This window comes from Lepisosteus platostomus, chromosome 24 (assembly GCF_059453375.1).
Source record: "Lepisosteus platostomus isolate fLepPlt1 chromosome 24, fLepPlt1.hap1, whole genome shotgun sequence".
Lineage (NCBI taxonomy): Eukaryota > Metazoa > Chordata > Actinopteri > Semionotiformes > Lepisosteidae > Lepisosteus > Lepisosteus platostomus.
In genome coordinates, this window is record NC_142634.1 from 6,696,336 (window position 1) to 6,721,105 (window position 24,770).

General features: G+C 42.5%; 1 protein-coding gene across 9 annotated transcripts in view; it reads right to left on the minus strand.

The window, feature by feature from the left end:
• fbrsl1 (fibrosin-like 1) overlaps positions 1 to 24,770 on the minus strand; it is a 299,572-nt gene that overhangs the window by 91,508 nt on the left and 183,294 nt on the right. For all 9 annotated transcript variants that reach the window (XM_088618298.1, XM_088618293.1, XM_088618291.1 and 6 more), the window contains one exon: positions 17,617 to 17,646. In XM_088618298.1, coding sequence (XP_088474424.1) covers positions 17,617 to 17,646 — 30 coding nt within the window. The remainder of the gene's footprint in view (positions 1 to 17,616; positions 17,647 to 24,770) is intronic.

Below are 24,770 nucleotides of genomic sequence, written 5' to 3' on the forward strand. Positions count from 1 at the left end.
CCAAAATATCTGAAATTGTATTAGGTGTTTTGTGTGTGAACTACTGCAGTTTCAGAAGCTGATGGAACCATGCCAGAGCTCACTTATTATTTTAAGTGTCAAGAGGCAAAGGGCAGAGAAACAAGAGTGAAATAAAACAAAGGGAATTGCATCTAAAAGGAAGAGGCTTTCAAATATGATACCAATTCAATAAGACGAGTTAGGATTCTGAAGACTGTGGGCTCAAATCCCAGGTGATAGACTGCTACTGTAACCTTGAGTGAGCTACTTTACTCAAATTGTTCCTTTCAAACACCCAAATGCTATATACTGCAAATGGGTGCAAATGTAAAAAAGAGGTAACCAAATAAATTAGTAATAATAATTATTAATAACTGAGGCAGTGCTGTAGAGGCCGGAATATAAGAATACTGTACTGGCTGTTATCAAACTTACTTTTACAAAAATCCAGAAACATTTTGCGTAGGTGAGATAAGACATGTATTTTCACAGGTCAGTTAAGCCTCAGCAGCTGATTAATAGCAGAAAACAGGTAGTTCGGATTTTTTTGATTGGTCACAACAATATGAGAGACACAGCTCGATCCCTGTATTCTAGGTACTCTTTCCATGACCACAGATGTTCAATCAAAACAGAAAGACATTCACGACAAGTTGCCCTCACAGAGTGCATCAGGTCAGTATACTATGAGACAAAGACGCAGAGGATGGACTGATTGTTAGCAGGCCAAGGTATCAAGTGTCCGTAGTAGGGAGAAGATGAATAACTACACTTCATCTTCGATGTGACAGGAAAGCAAAAGAGATGTGCATTAGAAAACTGGTCAACCAAAAACTGGTCAACTGATCCGCAGTTGCGAAAGTTGATAGACATATAAAGGTGTAAAATGAGAGACAGAAAATCTCCAGATCAAAAAGGACAGCCATGTGTTCAGATCAACCCACATCAAGATCAGTTAAAGACATAAAGGAGCTATTAGCAATGACTAAATCAAAGTGGCTACTGTTAAGAGCTGGACTATGGGCAAACGTGAAGAGAAATGCACATCTTGATGTGTCTGAAATTCAAAACCCAGAACCCACAATTTGATGATGAATTTCCAACCCTATCCCCCATGGCACACAAGGCCTAAAAGCATATTGAAAAAGCAAAACTTTTGAAGCATATAAATAGAAAATAAATAAATTGAAAGTGATGCTGTTACAACTATTACTTTTTTAAACACAAATTATCCTAGAATGTTTAAAATGCAATATTTGTCACACCTGAGAACAGGCTATGGCACTACCAAGAAGCCACCTTAGTGACAACAAGTCCAGTTTTCATCCATTGCTGAACAGTGGTGCTCAGTTGTTCCAAGCAATAGGGATATAAATTGGACAGACAGGAAAGAGGACTGTTATTAGGAGGGGATCTGGCTGGATAGCTCAGCATAGTCTAACAGCAGGATGTCTGGTCACAGGATTGGCAACCCCAGGCCTGCATGGCGCCTGTCCACAGGAGGGAAAGCCACACTCATCCCAGCTTATTATTACTGCCTATAACCCCTGGGCCGGCCTGGACCGACAGCACTCTCTCCATGAGGATAGCTTAAATTAACGCACCAGTTGGCTACCAAAAATAAAAACAGCTGAAACCCATTCAGTAGACTGAAATCAGCTGTACTGCTTCTACTGGATACCAGCAGTGCACCCAGTGCCACCAATGTGATGCGCTATGGCGGAGGAGGACCCTATGGTATTCATTATTGCAAATATGCAAGGTCATCACTGTCCAAGAAGCTCCTGTCAGGATATTTATGGACAGGCTGTAAATGGTCCCACCATTAACCTAGGGCAGGAACAGTGGGGTCTTGGGTTAATGAGAGTGGTAACAACCCCTCAAAACAGCTCAAATTTACAGGAAAGGCAATAACCGGCTTTCATAATACAAAATGGAGTCACTACATTTGGGAAAAGACAAAACGAGCCATTTTGGAAGTCTGGAACAGCAGGAGTGTGATGACCTTATAAGATAAGGTTACCAGTTGGGTTTCAGCTCCCTACTGTGTAGTGCTCAGTTCTAGAACTACTGGTTTCTAAGAAAAAAATTAATATTGCACAAAAGGGCTAATCAGATTGTTCTTAATTAAACTTATTACATAACTGCTTGCCATTATGAAGATATCAGCAGTGTTTCAACCCCGTGGCGATCTTTAGAAAGCAACAGGAAGTTACTTTTGCTAGATGAACTCGGAACAGGATTCGGTGCAACAGAAAACTGCACCACCAATTAGTGCAACAAATGCAGGAAGCAAAATCAATTTTTTACCCATTATGAATAAATCAAACATGAAATGAAATTATACTTAAAAAGCCATGCTGTCCTTCGTGCAAGTGTAGATCTCTGGCTATCAGCAGGCAATCATATGGAGTGCTGTAAAATCATTTCCAGCCTTTTTTTAAGGTAGCTTCAATGCCCCGTTAATACGTTTTAACATAAATATTATTTCAGGAAGATCCTAGATCTGGTTGTAGTGCTTACACTAATAAAACACTTCAATACAAAGCGACAAGGACAACGAGACTGAAGTGCCCAGGATAGGCTATAATGTTCTGATGTAAAAATTGGTCTTGAGTAGACTCTGCGCAGAGAGACCTGGGAAGAGTGATTAATGTAAATGTAATTTGTTGCCCTTTGTTAGCTTTGTGATCAATCCACCAATCAGTGCTCTTTCTGTTGCATGGTCGCTAGCAGAGCAGAACGAGCCCTATGATTATTGTTATCATTATGGCTTTTTCTTTTACGACCCATTGACAGGTTTAGGAAGAAAAAACAAAGGGAAAGGCATGCAGGCCTACCAGGGAAATGAAAGCTCCTTCGACTGCATACACAAGAGCAATGCATGAACTGCAGGTACGGCGAGAGATGAGTTGAGAGTGCATGGAGCTCCCTGAAAACCTCTTGGGTATTTACTGGTGTATTCCAAATGGGGTCATGTTAACCTATGCGGTCTTTCACTTGGTTATAATTATATGACACACTCCATTACACTTCATGCTATTAAATGAGCATAACTCCAGAACATTCATAATATCTGCTACCGTAATGTTTTGGTGCATGACGGTCTTGGTCCTAACTTCTGTTTATGATGCAGATTAGCGTGCAGTCACTGAAAGTTAGGGCTCATAACTCAATTAAGATTGTCACGGCACTCTAGTACCACTGAGAATGCCGTGGGATTGTAATTTGAGTGTTTTCAAGACCTTTGTAACTTGGTGGATGACTTAATTTGGCCAGGACAACCAACTAATACATGGTTGGTAAAGGCAAAGACCACCAATTAATCCATGCTGGGAAGCTCTCTGACTGGGAGCATCGCAATTGTCCCTCCAGTCACATGTCCCCTGTAGGGACCGAGATCTGCTCGCCTTACGTGGCTGGTTCTGTATGGCGCGTGGTGAGACTCGAGCTCTCCAAGTCTCACGGGACCATCAGCTGACTGGACTCTGCACCTGTGCAGTCCCTGTGCTCAGGTGACCTAGTTTGGTGGCATCACCACAACTACACCTCATTAGGCAGAAGAATGAAGTCTAAATGGAGAGGCAGGCACGGTGATGCACACACAACCTGTGCCAGTTGGTGTCTACAGAGACTGTCCATGTTTCCCCACCCCCTCCCATGAAAATGTCACAGAGAACCCACTCGGGACTGTGCTGCTAATGTTCCTTCTGCTTTACAATAACACTTTCTTAGCTGGTTTTTAAAATCATCAGATGCTACGTTAAAAGCCCTGGTGCTTTTCTGCCCCTCAAGGCCATCATGAATAACTTATGGGGAGGATACGAAGTCTCTCGTATTACTTGTCCTATTCATTTCCAACTGTCCCTGGGAGCCCTGTACTCTTCTCTTCTCTGCTACCCACAACACGCTCCCCGTCCACATAGAGAGCCTCGGTCCCTCGTGGACCAGCAGAGCAGGTAGCAAAGAGAATTTTGACGGCACTTGGAGCTTTCGAGCGGCGCAAAGTACTGAATTCAACCCACCCCCTCCCGTCTTCTCCCCTCCAGGAAAGAAATAAGGGCTGCATTTGAAGGAGAGAAGGAGGGAAAAAAAAGCATGGTGGTTTAGTCATCACATTCTCCCTCTGGGCTGCCAGTCTCTGTCAAATTATAACACGTCCGACAACTCGTTTCTCCCACTCGCTGTTACAAATTAGTCCATTAAGCTGTCGGCAGCGGCCCCCTTTCTCCTCCGAGCGAGGAGGCCTCTGAGAATTCCCGTCATAATCGCGCAGACCGCTGCGGCTCGCGTGCAGGGACCAGACGCAAGGGCTTTTTTGGGATGGGAGACGGCTCTTTCGAGACCAATAATATGAGTAATAATAAAGTAAACACCACAACACAACGTGCGGTCCAGACACCCATCTTTGAGAATCGGGGGCTGGGGAAAAATGGCGGCCAGAGGGGAGAAGTAAGAAACTGCTAATAGAGACGGAGCGACAGACTCGCTGCTGCCCGTTTTAATGAATCCTGCTCCGGCAATAAGCGAGATTCGCTGAAGGAAGCAAGCTTTGTGAATTGCCTCAGCAAAACGCAGCTCAGCAAAACCATCTATTGCTATCAATCTGGAAAAAAACTATTCTGTAGCTTCTACACAAACCTGAGGCAGTTAGTTGAATTGACTAAACTTGGTCAAAAGGGAGAGGTGGGGTTGGATAGGAATTTGTTTTCAGGCAAGAGTTAGCCTGCAGTGAGCTGGCGGCGTTTTGTGAGCACGTGTGCACAGACTTGAAACAAAGTCAGCAGAGAAACAACGCGGATCCCAGATTTGTAGCCTCTAGCATCATGATGGGACTCCGGTGGTTATGGTGCGAGCACAGGCCTGGAGCTTTCTCTTCTTTCACTGAAATCCACCTCAAAGGATAGCGAAGAAATGGGAGAGAGCAGTTTTCCGTTAAAACAAGAAAGTCGAGGTAGGAGAGCATCTTCCTCATCCCACAAAGGTCGCCTGCCTTATTCTGAAACCTCCGAAAAAACAGTGGCTGAAAAAGACGGCTTGCAAAACCATTTGAGGCCTTAACTGGCTCCCCTTGATGAAAAGAGAATCCTACACCTAAATCCTGAAGGCATCCTTCACACCTTTGTGATCTGGAGCCTTCTAGTTATCTGGGGCAAGTGATGAACATTTACAAAGGAACAACTGACAAAATGTACAAAGCATTCCTATCAGACTTGTCATGGACAGTCAGCTGCAATGCTCCTTCTTCACTTATCTTTTGTGGCTCTTGTTATAACCATATCGTACTGGTCTGCTGTGCATGGCAATCTTCTGCTGATGAAATGTGCTCCAAAAAATGCTTCTTAATGCAGCGTAAAAACACTAGCTGCCAATTGACACTAAATCCAAATTCTCTTCTTGTTTGGCTCCTAATTTATCAGGTTTAGCCAGTCACCAGTAGCCAGTGATGATGCTTCTATTTTTATCCCTGACCCTGTCAGCAACATTAACACAGAAAGCAGCCTGTCTGATTAATCAGGCTTGCTGGTTTTGCGTCAGGAAGAGCGAAAGGCTAATGAAATCATGCAGGAATTAAGTCGTTAAGGGGCTAAACGCTAGTTTTTGCCTGATATTAATTAGCATAAAGGCTCCCTTCTCCCTCCACCCCTTCTCTTCGTTCTTCGTTCTCTTTGTGAAGCATTTTTACCTTCCAACTTTGGTCTAGTCAATTAAAATAGCGCCTAAAAAAAAAAGAGAGCCCCACCACCACCAGAATAACAGGAGAAAAAGATTTAACAAGCTGGGAGCTTGCAGATTTAAGGCACTGCTAAAAATTTCTGGAAGCACGTTTGGATAGAGGCCACGCAGAACAGATTGGCCAGCTGAGCTACATCACAGTGGGATGCCTAATAAGCCCCACGCAATTTTTCACCCCATATTTTTCCAATAAAAAAGCAGTTAAAAAACCAACCGCAGCCACAGCAGTGCCTGCCATCTGGATGCTTTTTTTTATTTTATAATCCAACCATCATTAAAATGGTTCTTGGCAGTTTACAGCTCGTTTTCTCTGTACAGATGTGGAACGAATTTTCTGACACTCCTCTGATCAAAGAGCTCTCTCGTCAACAGCAGACAGAAAAACTTACCGCCCTCCGGCTACTACAAATTCTGCTCGGGCTATTGAGTCGCTTATTCTCCCTGTTAAAAGTTGCGGTCCATTCGTAAGCCAGCTACTTTAAGTTTTCCATAACAAGGTATTTTAAGCAAAATGTCAGGTCTAGTTGAAAGAGCTTCTTGATTTTCTACCATTATTTTGAATCTACTGTCCAGCGAAACATTTTAAACCAAATGATAGCAATCTATGTGTCATTCTTTGCCTGAGTAGCTATAGAACTACTGTGTTTTTTTTATCAGAAATGTACTGAAAATGCTCACAAACCAAAATACTATTTGCAGTATATTTTCATGCAATTTTGTTTAGAAGTGTAGAAGACACCAGATGGATGTATTACCACAGATGAATCTTCACAGCTTTCTGCTGAATGCTACATCTTTATCATTGGCTTGCCAATGGGCTTGCCATTCTCCTTTTGAACCAATTTAATAAACTACGTGACTCTTGAGAAGCGCTGTGCTTCGCATCACAAAAATGTCAATGTCTTGTTAATCTTTTGACTTTACTATTAATCCAGTAGTATTTATAGAATAGTGAACAGTTTCTTGAGTTTTTTACATCTAATGCTCACATTGAACAAGAAAAAGTAATTTTATCCAACCCTTACAAAGATCTTAGCAAAATAGCATCTATACTGTGGTATTTCTACACTAGATTTTAGTACGCTATCTCATACTAAATTTAAAGTATAGTTCTCCATTTTCTGCAAAGACAGCTTGACCTTTCTTTTCAGAATCTGGAAACTCAAGAGTTTATTAAATTCTTATGAAGACATTCAACATTTTGAATAACACAAACCACCCACAAGCTTTCACTGAAAAGTTTAAAAGATATGTGGGATATTTCTTCACCTCCACAAACTTGTAAATATTAATGAGTTCTTAAAAGATGGTCATCTACCATGTTTCAAATCCCTATCAAAGTTTGCCAGATGAAAGTTCTGACTCAACTCTGGTGAATGCAAATGCTCACTCTGGGAAAAAAAAAAATCATGCAAACAGGAATGAGACTTTGGGCTGTGAAGGCAAGACTGATATTTTAACCCAGAACACATGCTTTAATTTTCATGGATCGACAACAGCTGCGCGCAAAAAAAATACTAAGAATCATATAATTAAGAAATAATTAGAGGTGTCAGATCTGGTTGAGGAGTATCCTGAGATCATGCATCAGGAATGAGTTTTTAAAAGGTGCTGCTGTCATCAACTGAGTTACTATTCCACAGAACACATTTGGATATAATCCGCATGTGTTTATTTTGGCCATCTCATTGTGGGATGTTCAGAAATGTGCAAGGCGCAGTGCACTAAAGGGCTCAACACACATGATCCTTACTCAGAAGGAAAGTTGGTGGATTTATACTGTACATGACGTCGCTTGCTTCACCTCTACCCATCAAAGCACATCCATCTTGTTTCACTTGGCAATGCTGCTGCTACCCCCCAGCGGCATATTTACTGGCTGTCTGGGCCATGTGGTACCACCGAGGCAGGCCGACGCTACCAAAAATCCCCTCCTGGCCCCATCTCCATGGGATCCCCGAGTTTGCAGCAGGTTTCTGCTAATGAAGGAAAATTAATTTAATCGGAGCCAATATAATCGATCAGTGGCGCTGACAGGCCATTCTGTTCAATGCCAGATTTCAGCTCTGGCGCCCAACCTGATTCTCAGCTCCAACTCCTTGGGTATACCTGTATCTATTATCCCAGCACGTCTGGCAAAAAGTACATGCACAAATTAAATGGTCATAGTTTTGTCATTTATTTGTGTGACTGACTTAAAATACTATATAGGCTACACACACATACTGTATATAACGGAACAGGTAACAGGTTTATTCCATGCTGAAAACAAAAGAAACACAATGTTTCGGCTGTGGAGCAGTCTTCAGGTGTATATAACTACAGAAAACCGTTCACAACTCAGCCCAGAACACTTGACGCAGTGATGAAGGTCAAGAATGCTTTTTTGCATGTGTCAAACACATGTACTGGCAAATTATCAGAAAGGATACTGAACAAAAGGGTTATGAGTTAAACAACAAGCTTAAAATTAGGTAAAGCAGAGGCCATATTATTCCATATTATTTGAGTTTCTGCTCATAGAAAATCCTGAAAATCCCTGTGAGACACAAGTGCTGTAATAACCCGGCTCCCCTGGCCCCCTGCTCTCCTAAATCCCTATAAAGTTTTATAGAGGCCTCTTTGATACAATAATTATTTTTTCCTGTAATCTTTCAAGTTCCGCACCTTTGCAGAGGCAGATCAAAGGGACTGTGTCTGCATGAAGAAATCAGCCGCTGCATTTTAACTTAATTGAAGGCAGCTGGCCGGTACGTTTGGCCCTTTCCAGGCAAGCCAGGACTGCTCCTCCCAGCCCAGAGCCTCTCCACATCACACAAACCCCCGGAAATTTCCTCTGGAAGCAAAAACGGTTCAGGCTGATTGACTGGAGGTTTGACGTTTACTGTCAACTGAGGCTGTCATGCTCAAGCTCCAAGCAGATTTTTTCTTTCCGGTTGGTTTCACGGGACAGAAAGTGCCAAAAAAAAGAAAGAAAATAAATTATGACATTTAAATATATAAAAACACCCACCTGAAGTAGATATATGAGAATGGTGCAGTTATATATTGACATTTTTTTACAATGTCTGAGGGCTCTGCAATGTCTTTTAAATATTAGATTAAGTCCAATATTTCGTTCTTTTAGTTCTGTTTAAACAAGTTTGAAATGCACTGACAGTGTTTTTTTTTTTATAGTGAAGCCCAGCAAATTGGAATTCAGTGAGATTTATCAAACTGTCAGTAAAACTCAAACAAGAGGCCAAAGACTGCTGTAGTGTAATGGGGGAAACAAAGACAAATTAGACAACAGTGCTAACTAATTATGGGTGATGTTACTCAGCTCTGGAAGCTTCAAACTCCATTATAAAGCCATAAATGAAATACAGTACTTACATTTTTTTTCCTAAGCATTATGCTACCAGTCTAGCTGACTGTCTCCCCTCTAAAGCCTTCATTAATAAGGGATATTAACTTTGAACACTAGCTATTTTTCTGGGTACTGGTCTTTATATTTTATAGACCTTAGGGATCTAAACAGGGAGTGAAGAAAGAGAAAATATTACTGATACAAAGAGTGAGGTTGGGGTGTCTGAGCTTCAGGGTGCTATTGTACTGTTATATAAAACCGTCAGACCCCGCTGTCTGTCAGCTCCCCTTGATTTTCCCAGCTGAGTACAAGCTCAGTCTGGTTCCAGCACAGGGACTGCTTTCTATTTCCAACTTTGAAAATGTGCAAGTAATTAGGGACCGGCTATGTTTATTGAATAAAAGGCACTTAGGCATTATGTTTATGCAGGGATCAGAAACATTAAAATCTAGCGCAAAAACAATTATTTTTACAGAAGACATCTGCAAGCAATATGGACTCAATTTCACTTTTATTACTGATGTGGAAAAATGTTTATAGTGGTTGGTTGTTATTCAAACACTAACCTTAATAAAAACACTCATATAACAGGCTGTGATGGCCCCAGGAATGGGCAAACCGTTCAACTGACTCTGCCCCAGGCCTGCCAGAGCTTCAGTTACACGCCTCAAGTAACACAGAGATCCTTTGTGTGAAATCCCACAGCCTTGGCTTCAAGGTCCCCTTCTTTGCTCTGTCTGAAACATGGGTGAAGGAGCAGCTCGGCACTGGCCGGCACACTACATATACTGCAAGGAGCTCTTGCACAGAATTCTGCCTTCCCCTGGTGGAAACTCTTAGTGTCCCAGTACAAATTCCAAAGGTTAATCAGGACTAAAATCCAGGTGTAACAAAAGAATAACAGAATATAAATGTATAAACCTTAAGCTATCTGCGGAAGAAATGGGTCGACTCCATCAATGACAGTCATCCAATGCTCTTCTTCAACTAATGATGGGAGTGTAGTGGAAATGGCATAATAACATGTTCAGTCATAAAGCATTGCACTGTTAAATGGCTTGCCCGTTTTGTTGCAGGCCAATTTCAAAAGCCAGAACCCAGGAGCTTTTATCTGCAGTTAACCCTCAGCTCTACTGTGTCTTCTGCATTCTCCTCCAAGCCTACAGAAATTCTTTCATTTACAGATTTCCATTACAGTGCAAATGCACACAACCCATTCATTATGAAACCACTGTGTAGACGACAACAGCAAAATACCAGTCACAGATATTGCAGTGTTAAAAGAAGACATACTGCATTAATAACTATTAATTTGAAAATATTTTTGGTAATTTCTCACCAAAGACCATGTTAGCTAGTGCCTACATGAATCCATAATATAACTAGGCTTCAGCTGGACACATGAGTGACCACATCAAATCAGGATGATTTTCCTCTGTCTCAGGACCACTGGAATTTGGTCACAAACTTCATCACCAACACAGCCCACACATCTTTGATTTGGAGCCTTTTTTATAATTGAATTTACCCAATGATTAAATGGCTACATCCAGAACACAGAATGCTGCTGAAAATGTCTTTGTTTGGTTTTACGCGTTGCTATTTAAAAAGATAATCCAATCATCAAAATACTTGTGATGTTCAGTGATATGTCTGGAATTCAGATCTAAATCCTAGCAGTGCCCTCTGGAAGTGATGCATATCAGTGTGTTCAATATATAGCAGATGTATTTTATGGGAAAAAAAAACAAAGATCTTATCTCCATCATGACAGGAGGAGGGAAAACACTGAAAATACTCTAATAAAATAAAAAAAATAGATCACAGACCAGCACTGCTCCAAAGGATTTGAAATCATAACTCCAGCTGATAAAAGCTGTGCCTTCCAGCAGTGCATTGCAAAAATGAAGGGGGAAAAATGACATCTACATATTAAAATCACCACCACATTTGTCAGTTATAATTTTACACTGCCTGTAGGGACTGGAATTAAGCTCGTCAGCGCCAGTCCGATTTGATTTTTTCCTTCTCTCTCTTTTTTTTGAATTTGCTCAGCTTCCTAGTTTAAGAGAATATTCCCCAGCAAATTGGTTTTAAATTAAAGAAGGCGGCAAGGCATTTTGCCTTCTCAGCGATATCCCAGGTGCACTTAATCTAATTTCATTAAAGAGATGAGGACAGATGATCACTTGTGTTGAAACATTAAGTCCATCTATTTTTTCTTTCCATAAAAAAAGGCATTAGGCCTGTCACAGGCCTGGTGGGTGGGCTGTTTGTTATCAAAGATGAGAATGGTAAAGCGCACCCATAGACTGTCAAGAGACAATCGTGGGGAAGCTACTGTTAACCCCCATTTCGGGAGAGGAAAGGGTGTTCACATTACTGGTAGGCGTGCTTCTTCAAAGCACTGGTGTATCCTCATCAGAGATGACCTCCTGCTCAGGTGCCAGGGATGCAGTATGAGCATGTTTAAAAGGACACTTGTCCTGAGGAAGGGGTTAAAGAAGATGGAAAACGATCAGCACTTTTTTATTATACGCTTTTTGAACTGGCGCTGGCTTATAACTTGATGTTATGTCTATAACCCGTGTGCCACATGGGAAGAAGGAGGCAGGGCAGACACACTCCTTTACCACGCCCATCACAAGGCTGTTCATCATTTCATGTGCTGAAGACCCCACAGTGCCTCACAGGAGCAACAGCGGCCCTTTTATATCTCTATCGACACCGAACTCTTGCAGGGGCCTGGCAGGTCTAAGCCAGTGTTTCTTAGCCTTTTCCAATACTTGCGTATTAAAAAATGTTTTGTGACGTCAACTGCCCAAGCATAATAGTAGTAACAAAACTTATTTCAGCATCTTTTTCTGAGTCTGTCAAAGTGTGTAGTCGCTGTATCCTGGTGGGATCAGATTAATGAAGACATAAAAAATTCCCGCTGGTGAGAAACACTGGGACGTGGACATACACACGTGTCAGCCTGCAGAAAGACAAAGGAGCGGTTTGAAGAAATTTGCTCGTTTTCCAGTCCTGGGAGAGAAAAGAGCTGCTGCATTACTTGCAGGAAACAAAGGAACCGTGCAGATCCGGAGTAGAGACACAGACAGATGGCTTTGGGTTTCAAAAGACAGCCTCACGCTTTGGGAGAGTCATTTCCAACCAAAAGGAGTGGCAACCATTTTTCCTTCTATTATTAATCAAAGAAAATGGCCATCCTTCCACTGAAGCGACTACACAGCAGACATCCCGCGCTGACACAAGCTGCATCCAATCAAATGGTCTCGAGGTCTGGAGGAGAAAGGAGGGTAACTGGCATCCTGCCTCGAACTGCGCTGCCGACTTGAACACACTTGGCTGACTACATCATATCCCAGTCAAAACTGATACCTGATCTGTCTGCTCTCAGGCAGGGAGAGGAGGGGAGTCTCTTTGATCTCCCAGACAGTGCTTATTTCATCATGATTCTCCAACTCGTCTTGTGCAAAAGGTCAAGCAGCGCGCACCCATAAGGAAGGAAGAGCGAAGCAGTCGTAACTGTTGGAGGTGTGGAGTGCTCTCAGCGTTTGCAGCCTCTTGTGCAGTACTTGTCAGAAAGGCACTTGGAAGAAGGAAAGGCGATCTGCAGGTGTTTCATAGGGTCATCTCTGGCAGGCTACTAGATACTTCAGCACTAAAGCACACTTCAGGCTAGCCACAGAAACCTGGTTAAATTAAGAGGTACCTAGCAAAAACCGATGAGATACAAATGAATAGAACTAATATTAAACAAGGTCACAGACTGATTCAAGAGTCAACCAGCCAGATTACAGCCATTTAAACTCTGTCATTGAGTGTATACTGTATATACATATTACCTGACCTATAAGTTATTACATTTTATATTCAAACTAGTTGAATATATACAAATAAGCAGGGATTGTGACACAAATAAAGCAGAAAATGCAAATAATTTCTAAGAAAGTGAGAGAATTAGTCTTATAAATTGAAAGTTTTTATTGCTGCAGCGATTGGTGAGATGTGCGACACTTAAAAAATCCAATACAAAGGTTTAATAGTAATATAATTTTTTTTAAGATTAGGAGTATTTATAGAGAGATGTTATATGTTCTTTCATGTGATTCTCATGTGATTTCAGGATTCTCATGAAAGATCCTTTCTTAATTTGTTTTCTTTACTGTACAACATGTCTACAAAAACTGCAAAAAAAAACCCGCACTGTACTCTTTGAAAACTTTGGTCTCATTATGATTTTGCACACTTCAACTCTGCATGGAGCTTAAACTCTTTTGAAATTATGTAACAGATAAAGTGTTTTCAAGAGCAAAAAATCCTTGGAAGTTCAGCTGGAGATCATGTGGCACATTAGATATCGTAAATTGCTCTTTTATTAAATTCACTTTAATGAAATTATTGTGTGGAATGATAAACCCATTATCATTAGAGTAAAACTAAAAAACTACTTGACAATGATGATAATACCAATCATTCTTCCAGATCTAGAGCATGGAAATATATATCATTCCAATTTCATTTTAGGAATTTTACTTCAGTCTTTTAGTATGTCACCAACACGTAATTCTTCTGTAAGTTCTACATAAGTTAAAATTTCCACATTCTTTCATAATGAGAACCTCATGATGCCTTTATCTTGCAGGATAAGCTCAGTTGTGTTTTAAGATTTAAATCAACATGACAGCAGAACAGAGAAATGGGTTTGATAAACTGCACATCTTCAGCTAACTCTCGGTAAAGAGAACTTTTTAAAATAATCCAAAAACCCAGCTCTGCAAAGACTAATGCATTAATTTCAGATGGATAAAATGTTGCAAGAATGGTACCAACATGATCACGCTTTATAAAGGATTCCTAACACATTTCTCATGACGCATTTAAAATGGTTCTGACCAGCACTATCCATGTTGCATCCCCAGCACCTTTTGAAGAAACTGTTAAAAGTCTTGTGAAGATAACACAATCCATATGGATTGCAAATGTGTACAGCATTTTTCCACACTCGCCCACAAATGGGAGAGCTGAATCAGGGCTTTACAACAACACCCTGTCGAAACACAGGCAGTGCTTGTTGCCTGTTTTATGAACCCAGTGTGATCAGTTTGCAGCACATGCTTTGAAATGGGGAATGCTAAATCACAAACATGAAACCCTGCATTGTCCATGGCGTGATTCAAATGACGGGACGCACGCACGCACGCACGCACGCACGGACGCACGGATGCACGGACGCACGGACGCACGGACGCACATACCAGACAGGCACATGCTGCTGGATTTGTGGGTTTTCTTGTAGGTTTCACTCACAAAAGACCCTCTGTTAGTGGTCTAAACTTGGACCACTTCGGATCTGCTGATCTTAATTAAAATCAATTAAATGGACACTCATGACGAGCCTACTGGTGTCTGACTGCTACTCTGATGAACTTGGGTGCTGCCTTTATGCATTAAGTGCATAAAAAGAGCTTTTGAATGTCATGTCAACACAACTTGTCTCATAAGATTTAGGGTAAATCTTTGACCGATCAGACTTAACAAGCAATACATATGAAGCAACAGTTTGCCAAAAAGAGCCGGGACATCTCCAGAACAATTTCTGTGAAGGAATTTTCCAAGAAATACTTCACGGAACAGTTTTATGCAAATTTGTGCCAGTGATTATATCTTCTTGGCATACCTGACTGCACAACGTCAATTAAAATCAGTTAAAATTCATACAATAGGGGAATTCAAAAGGATTTAACCCAAAACTCACTTGGTTCTCTATAAAAAAAGAATAAAAGCACCTGTTATTTTTAAGCAGTTCAAAATGCCCAGAACTTCTGTGAAATCAATAACGCCGCTGTTTCATGTTTGCTGTTTAGAAGTCACTGTTTTTAGTTGCAAGAAAGCAGCCAAGTTTGCAGAGCTCCGTAAGGTACATATGGACAACACGAGATTCTATAACTTATTCACTGTGTTGGTCAGACAGGACGCCATTTACAGAGGTGAAAATACACCAGCTTCAAATATGTTATATGCTGTTGTATGCTTGGTCTCATCTCTTTCTCAAGTTCTGGACACCAAAATACACAGGCTGTGTTTCTCTGACATTTCTTTAATCCTTGTAGTGTTTCAATCCATCAGAAACATGCGCCGAGAAGGAAAGGGAATCCACCTTTTAGCACTTCTGCTAGGAGTTCCCCCAAAACTACACTCCCCTACTGAGAGAGACACAAATCTCTCTCCACTAAGCCGTAATTCTCCTTTTCTGAAGTGAGAGCAGCGGGGTTCCTCTGCAGTAGCAGAAGAATTTGTGCAAAGCAGTAGTGAGGTGGTGTTTTTGTTGGCCTCTTACCACCCACTAGGGAGTTCACTGTGAGTTAATCATGAAGCTGTTCAGCCCCCAGACTGAGCTGAAAATGCTTTGGCAAATTGAGAAACACTTTTCATTTAAGACCCCAAAAAAAAAGAAGTGCTGCCACTGGGGATGAGTTCAACCTGCTGAAGGGGCCCGTCTCTGGCCAGGTTAATGTTGGTTAATTTTATCTGCAGTCACAGCCAGCCAGCCTGACAGCCGGTTTGTGTTGGTGACAACCTGGCCACAACCCATAGGCGGCAGGCTGGCTCACAGCCAAGGGAGCCGAGAGATGTTAACGCCTACCTTTTCTGCCCTTTGGCACACGGAGGCCTTCAAGGCAGTGCTAGAGCAGTCCTGAACCCAAGTCCTGTCACGTCTAGCAAGCACAGAGGCTTTCTTCCTTTCCCTTTTTGTTCAATGAGAAGGAATACAAACCCATCTACTGTCACGCTACAGTTTATGCAAATTCTGCTGCTAACAGTGGGTTACGGAAAGGGTAAGCCACAAGCCTTTTTCCACTGAACTCAGGCGTACTTCTAAAAAGATAATGATTCCTATCTCATTCCATTCAGTCACAACTTAACAGGTATGTAAAAACTGTAACAGAATTGGCGCAGGGGATGCATTTTTTTGAGTAATTTGCCAGGAAGACACCTTAGCTCATTTGCAGATCTGCCTTGACAGACCCCAAAATATTTTTCTTCAGCAAATAAACAGTTGGTTCTGTTTCCCACAACGACTGTGAAGTACAACTAATTTCCATATTTTACACTGCTCTCATCATTCTTTCCAGGTTATTCAAATGAACTATTGTATTAAGCTGATATGACAGTGATACAAGAAATGAGAACTACAGTGCCTCTAAGTACTGTGTGTACATTCCCATAATAATTATATATTCATCAATGGTTTTGCAGTACGATTTTTGTTATTAGTGATTTTTTATTACTAACCTAGACTACTAACCAAGACTAATGTCTTGGAACATTTCCACAATATAAGACGCTTTTGGACATTTCTAAAACAACCAAACTGCGTGACTGAAGCAACGTCTACAAAACTGATCAGAAGAAAACCGTCTAGACATTCTAAAAATATCACTTTAAATATTAAAGTGCTCTAATTTTTTTCAATCACCATCCAAACCTAGCAAGATTGTGTTAAAAAAGTAGGATATTATTTGATTAAAATCTACCGAGACTGATTGATTGAAATTTAAAGTTGCATTCCAATGAAAACAGGGCACCAAGCTGATTAAATTTAATGGACTGACTCAATTTATCTGCACATTAAACATGTCTACGTAAATGAAGACATGGCTGAAATTCACTTCAGTCTTCCTACAGTAACAGGCAGTTTCTGTTTTTAAACTGCATAGGCTATATAAAAAAGAGGTTGATTCCATTCCTCATTTATTGATTAACCATTTAGTCACAATAAAATGAAGATTGTGTACTTCATGTAACGTTAAAATAATGTTGTAAGACTGACATATGTGCATTAGCACTACACACTTACATACACTTAACTTCATTGATTGCAATGAACCTGAGCCTTGATATTTAATGGATGTGTCACTGAGGTTAAAACTCTAGTACCTTTTTCTAGGTCTGTTTAATTGCTACTGCATGTGTAAGAAGGAGTCACTGTACCATTTGCTATGTTTTTTCTTCAAGTATTTAACTGAAACAAGCATAAAGAATAAGAATTTAACTGAAATTAATAGCAATTCAGTTGTCAAAACAATTTGAAGAAAAAGAAAGACAGACTGCTTAAACAGTCTAGAAACCATGTGCTCACAGACGATCACATTCATCTCAGATGACTGTGTGCCATTACACCGTGGCCCAGAGAACATCAGAAAAATCACATGCTTTAGTAAGATTTCATCTGAAGGCAGCAATGCTTCTTCGCCAATAGGAGAACAGTCGATATTGACAGGGCATCTGATCTGATCTGATCCGAGGGACCATGAGCCCCACGAGCGCGTGTGTTTTGGGCAGATCTCTGCTTCTCATCGACGTTGCTTCGCTTCGCTCCATGTGAAGAAAAGCACAAAACCGCAACCAGAAACCGAGCACGCAGAGGCGCGCGCGCCCTTCCCCCAGCTCCTCAAATTAAAAATAAACTTCTTCGACAAAACAAAAGTACAGAGGCAGCTAAAAAAGGAACAAAGTCTTACCTTGTCGTCGATGTCGCTCTCGCTGTCACACTGAAACAAGAAGAAAAACGGCGTTACACATCACGTTGCCTTGCTCGTTATGGTAACAACTGTTTCTGTTCATTCTCCTTCACTGACAGCTTTCCAGACAAACAGGGGAGCAGAAAGAAAGCATTTTTCTGAGCGTCCTGGCTCAAAGCTGGTACATGAGTCTGGGTCAGCGTAAGCACAGCAGGAAGAAAGTTGTTTTTTTGGAGCAAACGGACTCATTGACAAAACATAAGTACTGCATTTAGGATGACATTTTGCAAGCGTTCACCATATCCTAACAGCAACCTGTAGATAGGTCATTTGTTCAACATCTTTGAACAGTGACTTACAGTTTTCCTTAATGCATGATAACCTGGTATAGAATATATTGAAGAATCAGGCCATGAAGTTTCAAACACCAAAACTGCACTTGGGTGACTACTGATCAGAACTGCACCAGAACTTCAGACAGACCACTGACGCATGTCATCAATGCATCTTCTTAGAGCAATCAAATAAATAGCTTTTTGCTGAATTCAATTGAAACAAATCTCGAGCTAGCTAAGCTAAAAGTCACCTTCTTGTAGCTTCAGACACTTGACTGCAGAAAACTGACATTGCAAAGAGAACAAAGACCTACTGTGTTTTCCCAGCAATACAATGTCGCAAAAAATGAAAACCGCAAAATGTTCAAGTTCAGATTCTTTGCCTGACATTTTATCACGGCAACATTTCCAAACAAAAAGCCAGGGTAATGTACACTCTCCATTTTCACTTCCTTGTCATTTTCTTTCCTGTTGCTGAATGACTGACAACACCGACCGAATCGATTTTCCGTTGTTTTCGGAAAGAACGGTCTCTGAGCAGGAACAGAGACCAACGTCAAAAGTGAGGGGTCCTTCGCTCTGTGGTTACAAACAAAAGTAAAGAGACAGAGGAAGTCACCCTGAAGAACTCCAGGCAAATCCTCAAGAGAGACCCTTAAAGAATGCTAGCAGACTATACCACAGCTTAGTAGCTTTGCATGGCATACAGAGCTGATCAATACATACTTCCTCCCTTGCGATAATACATACAATGTACTCCCAATCCAAAGCAAATGACAACTGCTTTCTGTATTGTCACTTGACCCCTCAACCACACACTGACAGAACCATGCTGTCCCCCAAAGCCAGGCTCTCTCTCAGCGCTTTTACCTTTTGCACGTTCAGCCAGGATTTCCCTGATGCAGATGGCACTGCTTCTTTTTTTATCCCCCCACACTGGTTTCGATTTCCCCCTTTAAATAAACCGACGATTACGCAAGTGAGCACTCAATTAGTTCAATTCCAAATCCCCGGCACCATTTCATTTCACTTCCAGAGCCGATGTGAAGACCGTAGATGACAACATCGGTTACCACGCTGACGGGCTCTGGACCACATATCAAAAAAAGATGCCAGCACGAGGCTCCTCAAATTATGGAAGGATCACGGGAATGACACGCAAATAATTTAGATTTAAATAACAGTCAATCATCAGGGCTCCAGAAATCTAAGAAGAAAGAGGTTTTTGCGTCATCTAGCTGTGCAAACATATGCAAAGACAAGAAAAGTCAAAAATGTCTTACGCTGTGAAAAATCTGTGATCGCTGTTAACAGTTTTAAGGAGAGCACGAGACACAAGAGGGGACTGTCTATTTCATGCAGGCGGTGAATATGACACAGAACAGTTCTTTGAGCAGCTGTGCTGGTTCAGGGCAACATTCCTCTAACACTAGCTACTGGAGCACTGCTGTGATTAGCAGGAAGTGCCTCTTTTCCCCCTTCTGACTTCTCAATAGCTGCAGATGCCAGTTTCTAGGATGTGTTAAGTGCTTTAACTAAACACTGTATACTGGTTTTGTTCACATTATCATGGCAGCAAGATATTTCCGGCAGCACCCACCAGGCTCTCTCCCAGAGGTGGCTTGACTTCACTTAACCCCCAATCTACACTGCTGCATATATTCCTCTCCCCTACATTTTTCATGTGCTTAAAGAGCTCTTCCACATCAATAATTCAACTCTAATTTATTGTCTGTGATGATTCTTTCCTTTCTGTATCTTGGCCAACGTTATATTTAAATATTCTAATATTAAAAAAATATGGCAAGGATATGGTTCAAGATGTTTTTCTTAATTGCATTTACAAGATGCGCCAAGTCCCCTCCTTCATTTCTCTTTAAGTTTCCTGTCGTCGGCTGGGGGTCCTTTCCCTTGTTCCTCCTTATTAAAATCCAATTGGATGTCGCTGGCGAAAACAGGAGCCGGAGGGCCAGCCCTTGCGGATCACACAATAGGGGAACGCCGGAGAAAGCCATTCAGCCGAATCGCATTAGAATGGCTCGGGAAACGGGCTTCAATGTGTCAATTAAGTTTCTGTGGCAACATTTTGAAGTGCCCCCTCTTTATTTTGTTTAACTCTTTTTCAAGCCCCCACACAAAGGAAGCAGCGGGGTCAAAGGAGTCTTTTGTGTGCGTGTGGTGGGTCCCAATCTGTAATTAAGTAACGCGAGAAACCGCCCACTCGAATCTTTACGGCAGAGGCCCCTTCAGAAAAAACTCCCACCTCGAACCCCTTTTATTATGTTCACTTTTCCCCCCTCATATTCTAAAGCAGGCTGAAGGACAGAAGCGCCCCCCCACCACTCGTCAATGCACAATGTTAAGTCAAGAGACTGCTTTCCCTCGGCAGTCCTATTTCCCTCGAGTGTGCTGCTGGGTAAATGTGCATGTGCGCACGTTTAAGGGAACGACTGCCGTACAGCGGTTAAGACAATAAAGACTTCGCGCCAAGCCCCTCTGCAACGTGCTTCCCTCGTCAGAAAAAGAGGGGCTAAGGGAGGAAAAGGCAGGGTGTGGGGAGGGAGGAGGAGATGAAGGACTGACGCATCGTCAATTTCCAGATTTACAATACATACACAACTGAGAAAGCCTTCACTGCTTTAAATACCTGATTGTTTTCGGAACAGGTCATTAGACAATTACACCCACAGTGCTAATAAAGGCTCACACAGGCAAAGGGTAGATGTGGGATACAGGGAAGGCAGAGAGAGGGAGCAAGTGACTGTGTGTGTGTGTGACAAGTCGAGGGGGGGGTGTGTGGGATTAGTCAAAACACTAATTTGCCAACTGTCTTTTAACTCTCCCAGGAATGTTTGCTAAACAAACCCGATTGCTGGGCTGTTCTTGTCACAAGACTTCCTCCTAGTGTAGGTAAGCCTTTGAAAGCAGGGCTAAGAGGCTCAGGTCTCTGTCAATCACAATTTCCACAGGACAGGCATGGAACAAGCAGCACATGGGATCTGCAAAACAATAGCTCCCTTTTTTTTTAAAAAAAAAAGCAACACTGCCATAATTGAAATAATTCAAATGAGCTTGCCTTTGAAACAAAAAAAGCCCATTTCAAATCTAAATGAATCATGTGAGCATCACCCCTGACTGTAACAAGTTAAGTTGCTCTGTAAACAGAAGCTTAGAAAGCACTCATTGTTTACAAAAGCCCTTCATTAGCTCAAATGCTGTTTAATTGGTCAATCTGGTTGTGCATTCTCGGCATGACCTTGACTTTCCTGGGCACCTGACACGGGTATGCAAATGATATTTCCCTTCACACTGGTCCTCTTCTGTGATGACACAGTAGAGATAAATACAGTATTACTGTCCACGCATTCAAGGGCTCGAGCGGCTGCAGAAATGAACGAGCTATTGCACCACTGCCGAGCCATTCTCAGCAATCGCCATCAACGCAAACAAATCCTTCCTACAATGCCATTACACCCCAATCGACAGCAGCAGATTTAACTTGGAGGGCGCTCTGATCAGCAGCCTCTCGCCATTTCAGCATTTTGTTAAAGTCACACAGGTAAACATGGATCATGCGTGCTTGATCCATTTTGCATTTGGAGATGATCGGGACGGGGAGGGACGCAGATTATGCCTCCTTCTCCGTCAGGTTTGTACTGCCAATCCTGAAACACGATCTGCGGCTGGTGTCACACTCCGGGAGCCTGCTCGGTGGTTTGCGCGGCACTACTGCCCCTCACCCCCCAAGAAGACTGACGAGAAACCTGGAGGATAAGGAAATCCATAAGGGACACTGGCCACCAGGGAGGAATAGGTACAAAAACAAACCAGGTGAGGTTTTTCTTCTCCAGACTAATGGGATGGAGTCCAAGTGCACAAGGCTACTCTGGAAATGTCCATGGGCTCATGAAAACCGGCACAAGCTACTGTGTGTCGAACTGGAAACGCAGATGCATGTGTTGAAAACAGTGGTGGTGTGGTGGGCAATAACACGTTTTGCTGCTTTAAAAAAAAAATAAGAACGGTGAAGCGCACAGTTCTGGGCCAAGGGGAATTTCTGCCAGTTGAGCTGCTTATTCCCAGGCAATTAAACAGGGAACAGAGCTTCCTCTCTGCCTGCCAAGAAAGACTAGGCAGGAAGTGGAAGAAGAGTAAATTTACCAAACGGCGAAACAATAACAAAAAAAAAGGTCCGAGGGGACATTGTTAAAAATGTATTAGAAATGTAGTTTGTGAAGCAGGCTGACAGGAGCCAGGCCACAGAGGGACTCTCAATAATATTCGGAAAACGGACTCCAAGTTTAGAAGGGATCACCACCACCAACTACACGCGAAATACCATGGACAAAGACAAAAGGACTGAACACACGACACTTTCTGGGACTCTGCTGGCTGACTGAGGGAAGAATGTTAACCACGTTCAAGGCACCTGAGGCAAAAAAGCCCATACCGAACCTGCGCGGCCCTCTTTAGCAACAGAAAAGAGAAGCCGACGAGATTAAGATAAAACAGGCCTTGATGCACAGAAGATAAAAGCGATGCTCTTTTCAAAGATCATATCGATCTATCCCTTTCTATTGCTCCAAACTTAGAAAAAACACCGGAAGACATAAAAAACACCTTTCTAAAAAAGGACAACCCATGCGCTAGTATGAATGTGCCTTACGTTTCGGGTCTACCTTAAATTGTCTGAAATGGAAAAAACCTTAATAGAATAAACACCTACACAACCATTGCCTGGATCAGCTCCCCTGTGTTACTTCAAGAATGCATACCGGCTGGCATAATACTGGCAACGTAGGAGTACAGCGCAGACTCCATTATGAAGTTGTGGAGGGCAGTGAGGGCTTGTGATGAATGGGAATTCAGCAGAGTTTGATCTGTGTAATGATGCATGGAAACACACCGAGCTCTAAGGAGGAGGGTGACGCACGGGTATTTTGTGCTTATCTAAAACATTTCCACGTTGGGAACCGGAACGAGTGCGCTTCCCAGCTTCGGCGGCCGTGATAACCGGAAAACGAGAGGAGGCTAGGAACATCCGCAACCTCCAAATCTCAGTCTGTTGGCTGCACACCTCTCCCTGCGCCTGTTACCATTGATTTGCATGACATGTGAGAAACACTCCAGGCACCGATCTGGATTCTCGCAGTTAAATTATTCATGTTTCTGTCTTGTCTTTCTGCATGTTCTTGTGTATGTGTGCCTCTTGATGCAGACACAGATCAAGAAACAGGTGAGTCACACACACACAAAAAAGAAATGCTCATTCTGCCCGTATAATAATCCGGTGCCTGTCAGATAGGAAAGACTAAAAGAAAAAAAATGGAAAATGAATTTGGAAAAAAATACAGAAATGACTTTTTTTTTTTCCCCCAAGGCTGGGGTAAAGGCCTCATTATATTAACCAGTGACAGAAATGCAGAGGTGTCTGCATTACCCTGACAATTCAGGTGTTCATTCAGAGCTGCAGCAGGGACAGCTTTTGATCCTGTGTGCCGGGCTCAGACGCTCAGTGCTGTATCCTAAAATGGCCCAAAAAAAAAATCTGGAGCTGGTCACAAGCTTGGCTATTAATATGATTTTTACAAAAGCCCGACTGGGAGTCAGTGAAGGTCTTGTGCTGGCAACCACCAATCTATGAGTAAAGGACAAAGCTGCGATATGACCTCTAGAATTGCTGTGGACCAGAATACTGCAGTATCAAGGAAGACTGAAGCCCAACATGCCAGATAAGAACAGTGTCACCGTGTGAAGGGGAGACCTGGAGAGAAATTTTAGATTTGACAGAGATAAGAGGCGAGAAAACACGATGGTTTCAAAACTCCACGCTCTGGAAGAAACGCGCAACAATATTTTGAAATGCACTGTCATGCACAAAGGGACAGTTCACCCTCAACGCTGACCGTCGCCCTCAAATCAGCTCAAGACTCGTGGAAGACTCTGCACCCGACCGCGAGCGCAAAAAAGGCTGAAAACATCAAAGGGTAGACTCCCTCAAAATGACGGAGCTGCATTCTGTCTTCAACTTTCAGAACCTGCATTCAGCTCAGGAGGTAAAGAGTTGGCTGCTGTTTGTGCAGTCTGGCAGGGAGTAACATCTAGTGGGACTGACAGAGGAGGAGGAGGAAGGGGGATTTATTCGTGAGTCAAACGTCTGCCAGAAGGGCTGCCGAGGGGACCAGGAGTGCTCAGAAGAGGAGAAGAAATAAGATCGAAAGGGAGCAGGCAGGCCAAAATAAAAAGCGGCCGCCAAACGTTGGAGGGCTACTGATTTATGGCGCCAATTTCAGCAGCGTATCCTTTATAAGGTCCCCTTGCTCCTGTCTTGACAGCCTTTGCTTTGCCAGTTTGAATCCCTGAGCTGCCCTCCCACTCCCCTGCCATTAGTCTCTGCCTCAATGGCGCATTGCTGCTACTGCCGCAAGCTCCGGGCAGCAGAAATTTAACTCTGGTGTAGGAGAAATTAGCCAAGGAAAGGAAGGAAATGGGATGTTGACTTGAACTCGCCCTCAGGGCAGTCGAGAGTCTCCCTTCTCAGCTCCACCGGCTGCCTGACAGTTTGATGGAATGAGCTGAGGCTTCCCTGCGGCCCAGGCCGTCGTCTTCGAGACTGATGTAGCTCAGCGAGGAACAGATTGAGCCTGAGGGCATCGCTTTCTCCTCTCTCTCCCCTCGCCTCTCTTCTGGGGAGGGCGCCGTGATGAGTACTACAGATGTACTCCGCAGCGCTTCAGCCTACGCGGGGATGCGAGGCAGCTTAGAGAACGGGGAGGTTCAAGGGATTTTTTTTAAAAAAAAGAGGAGGGGAAAAAAAAT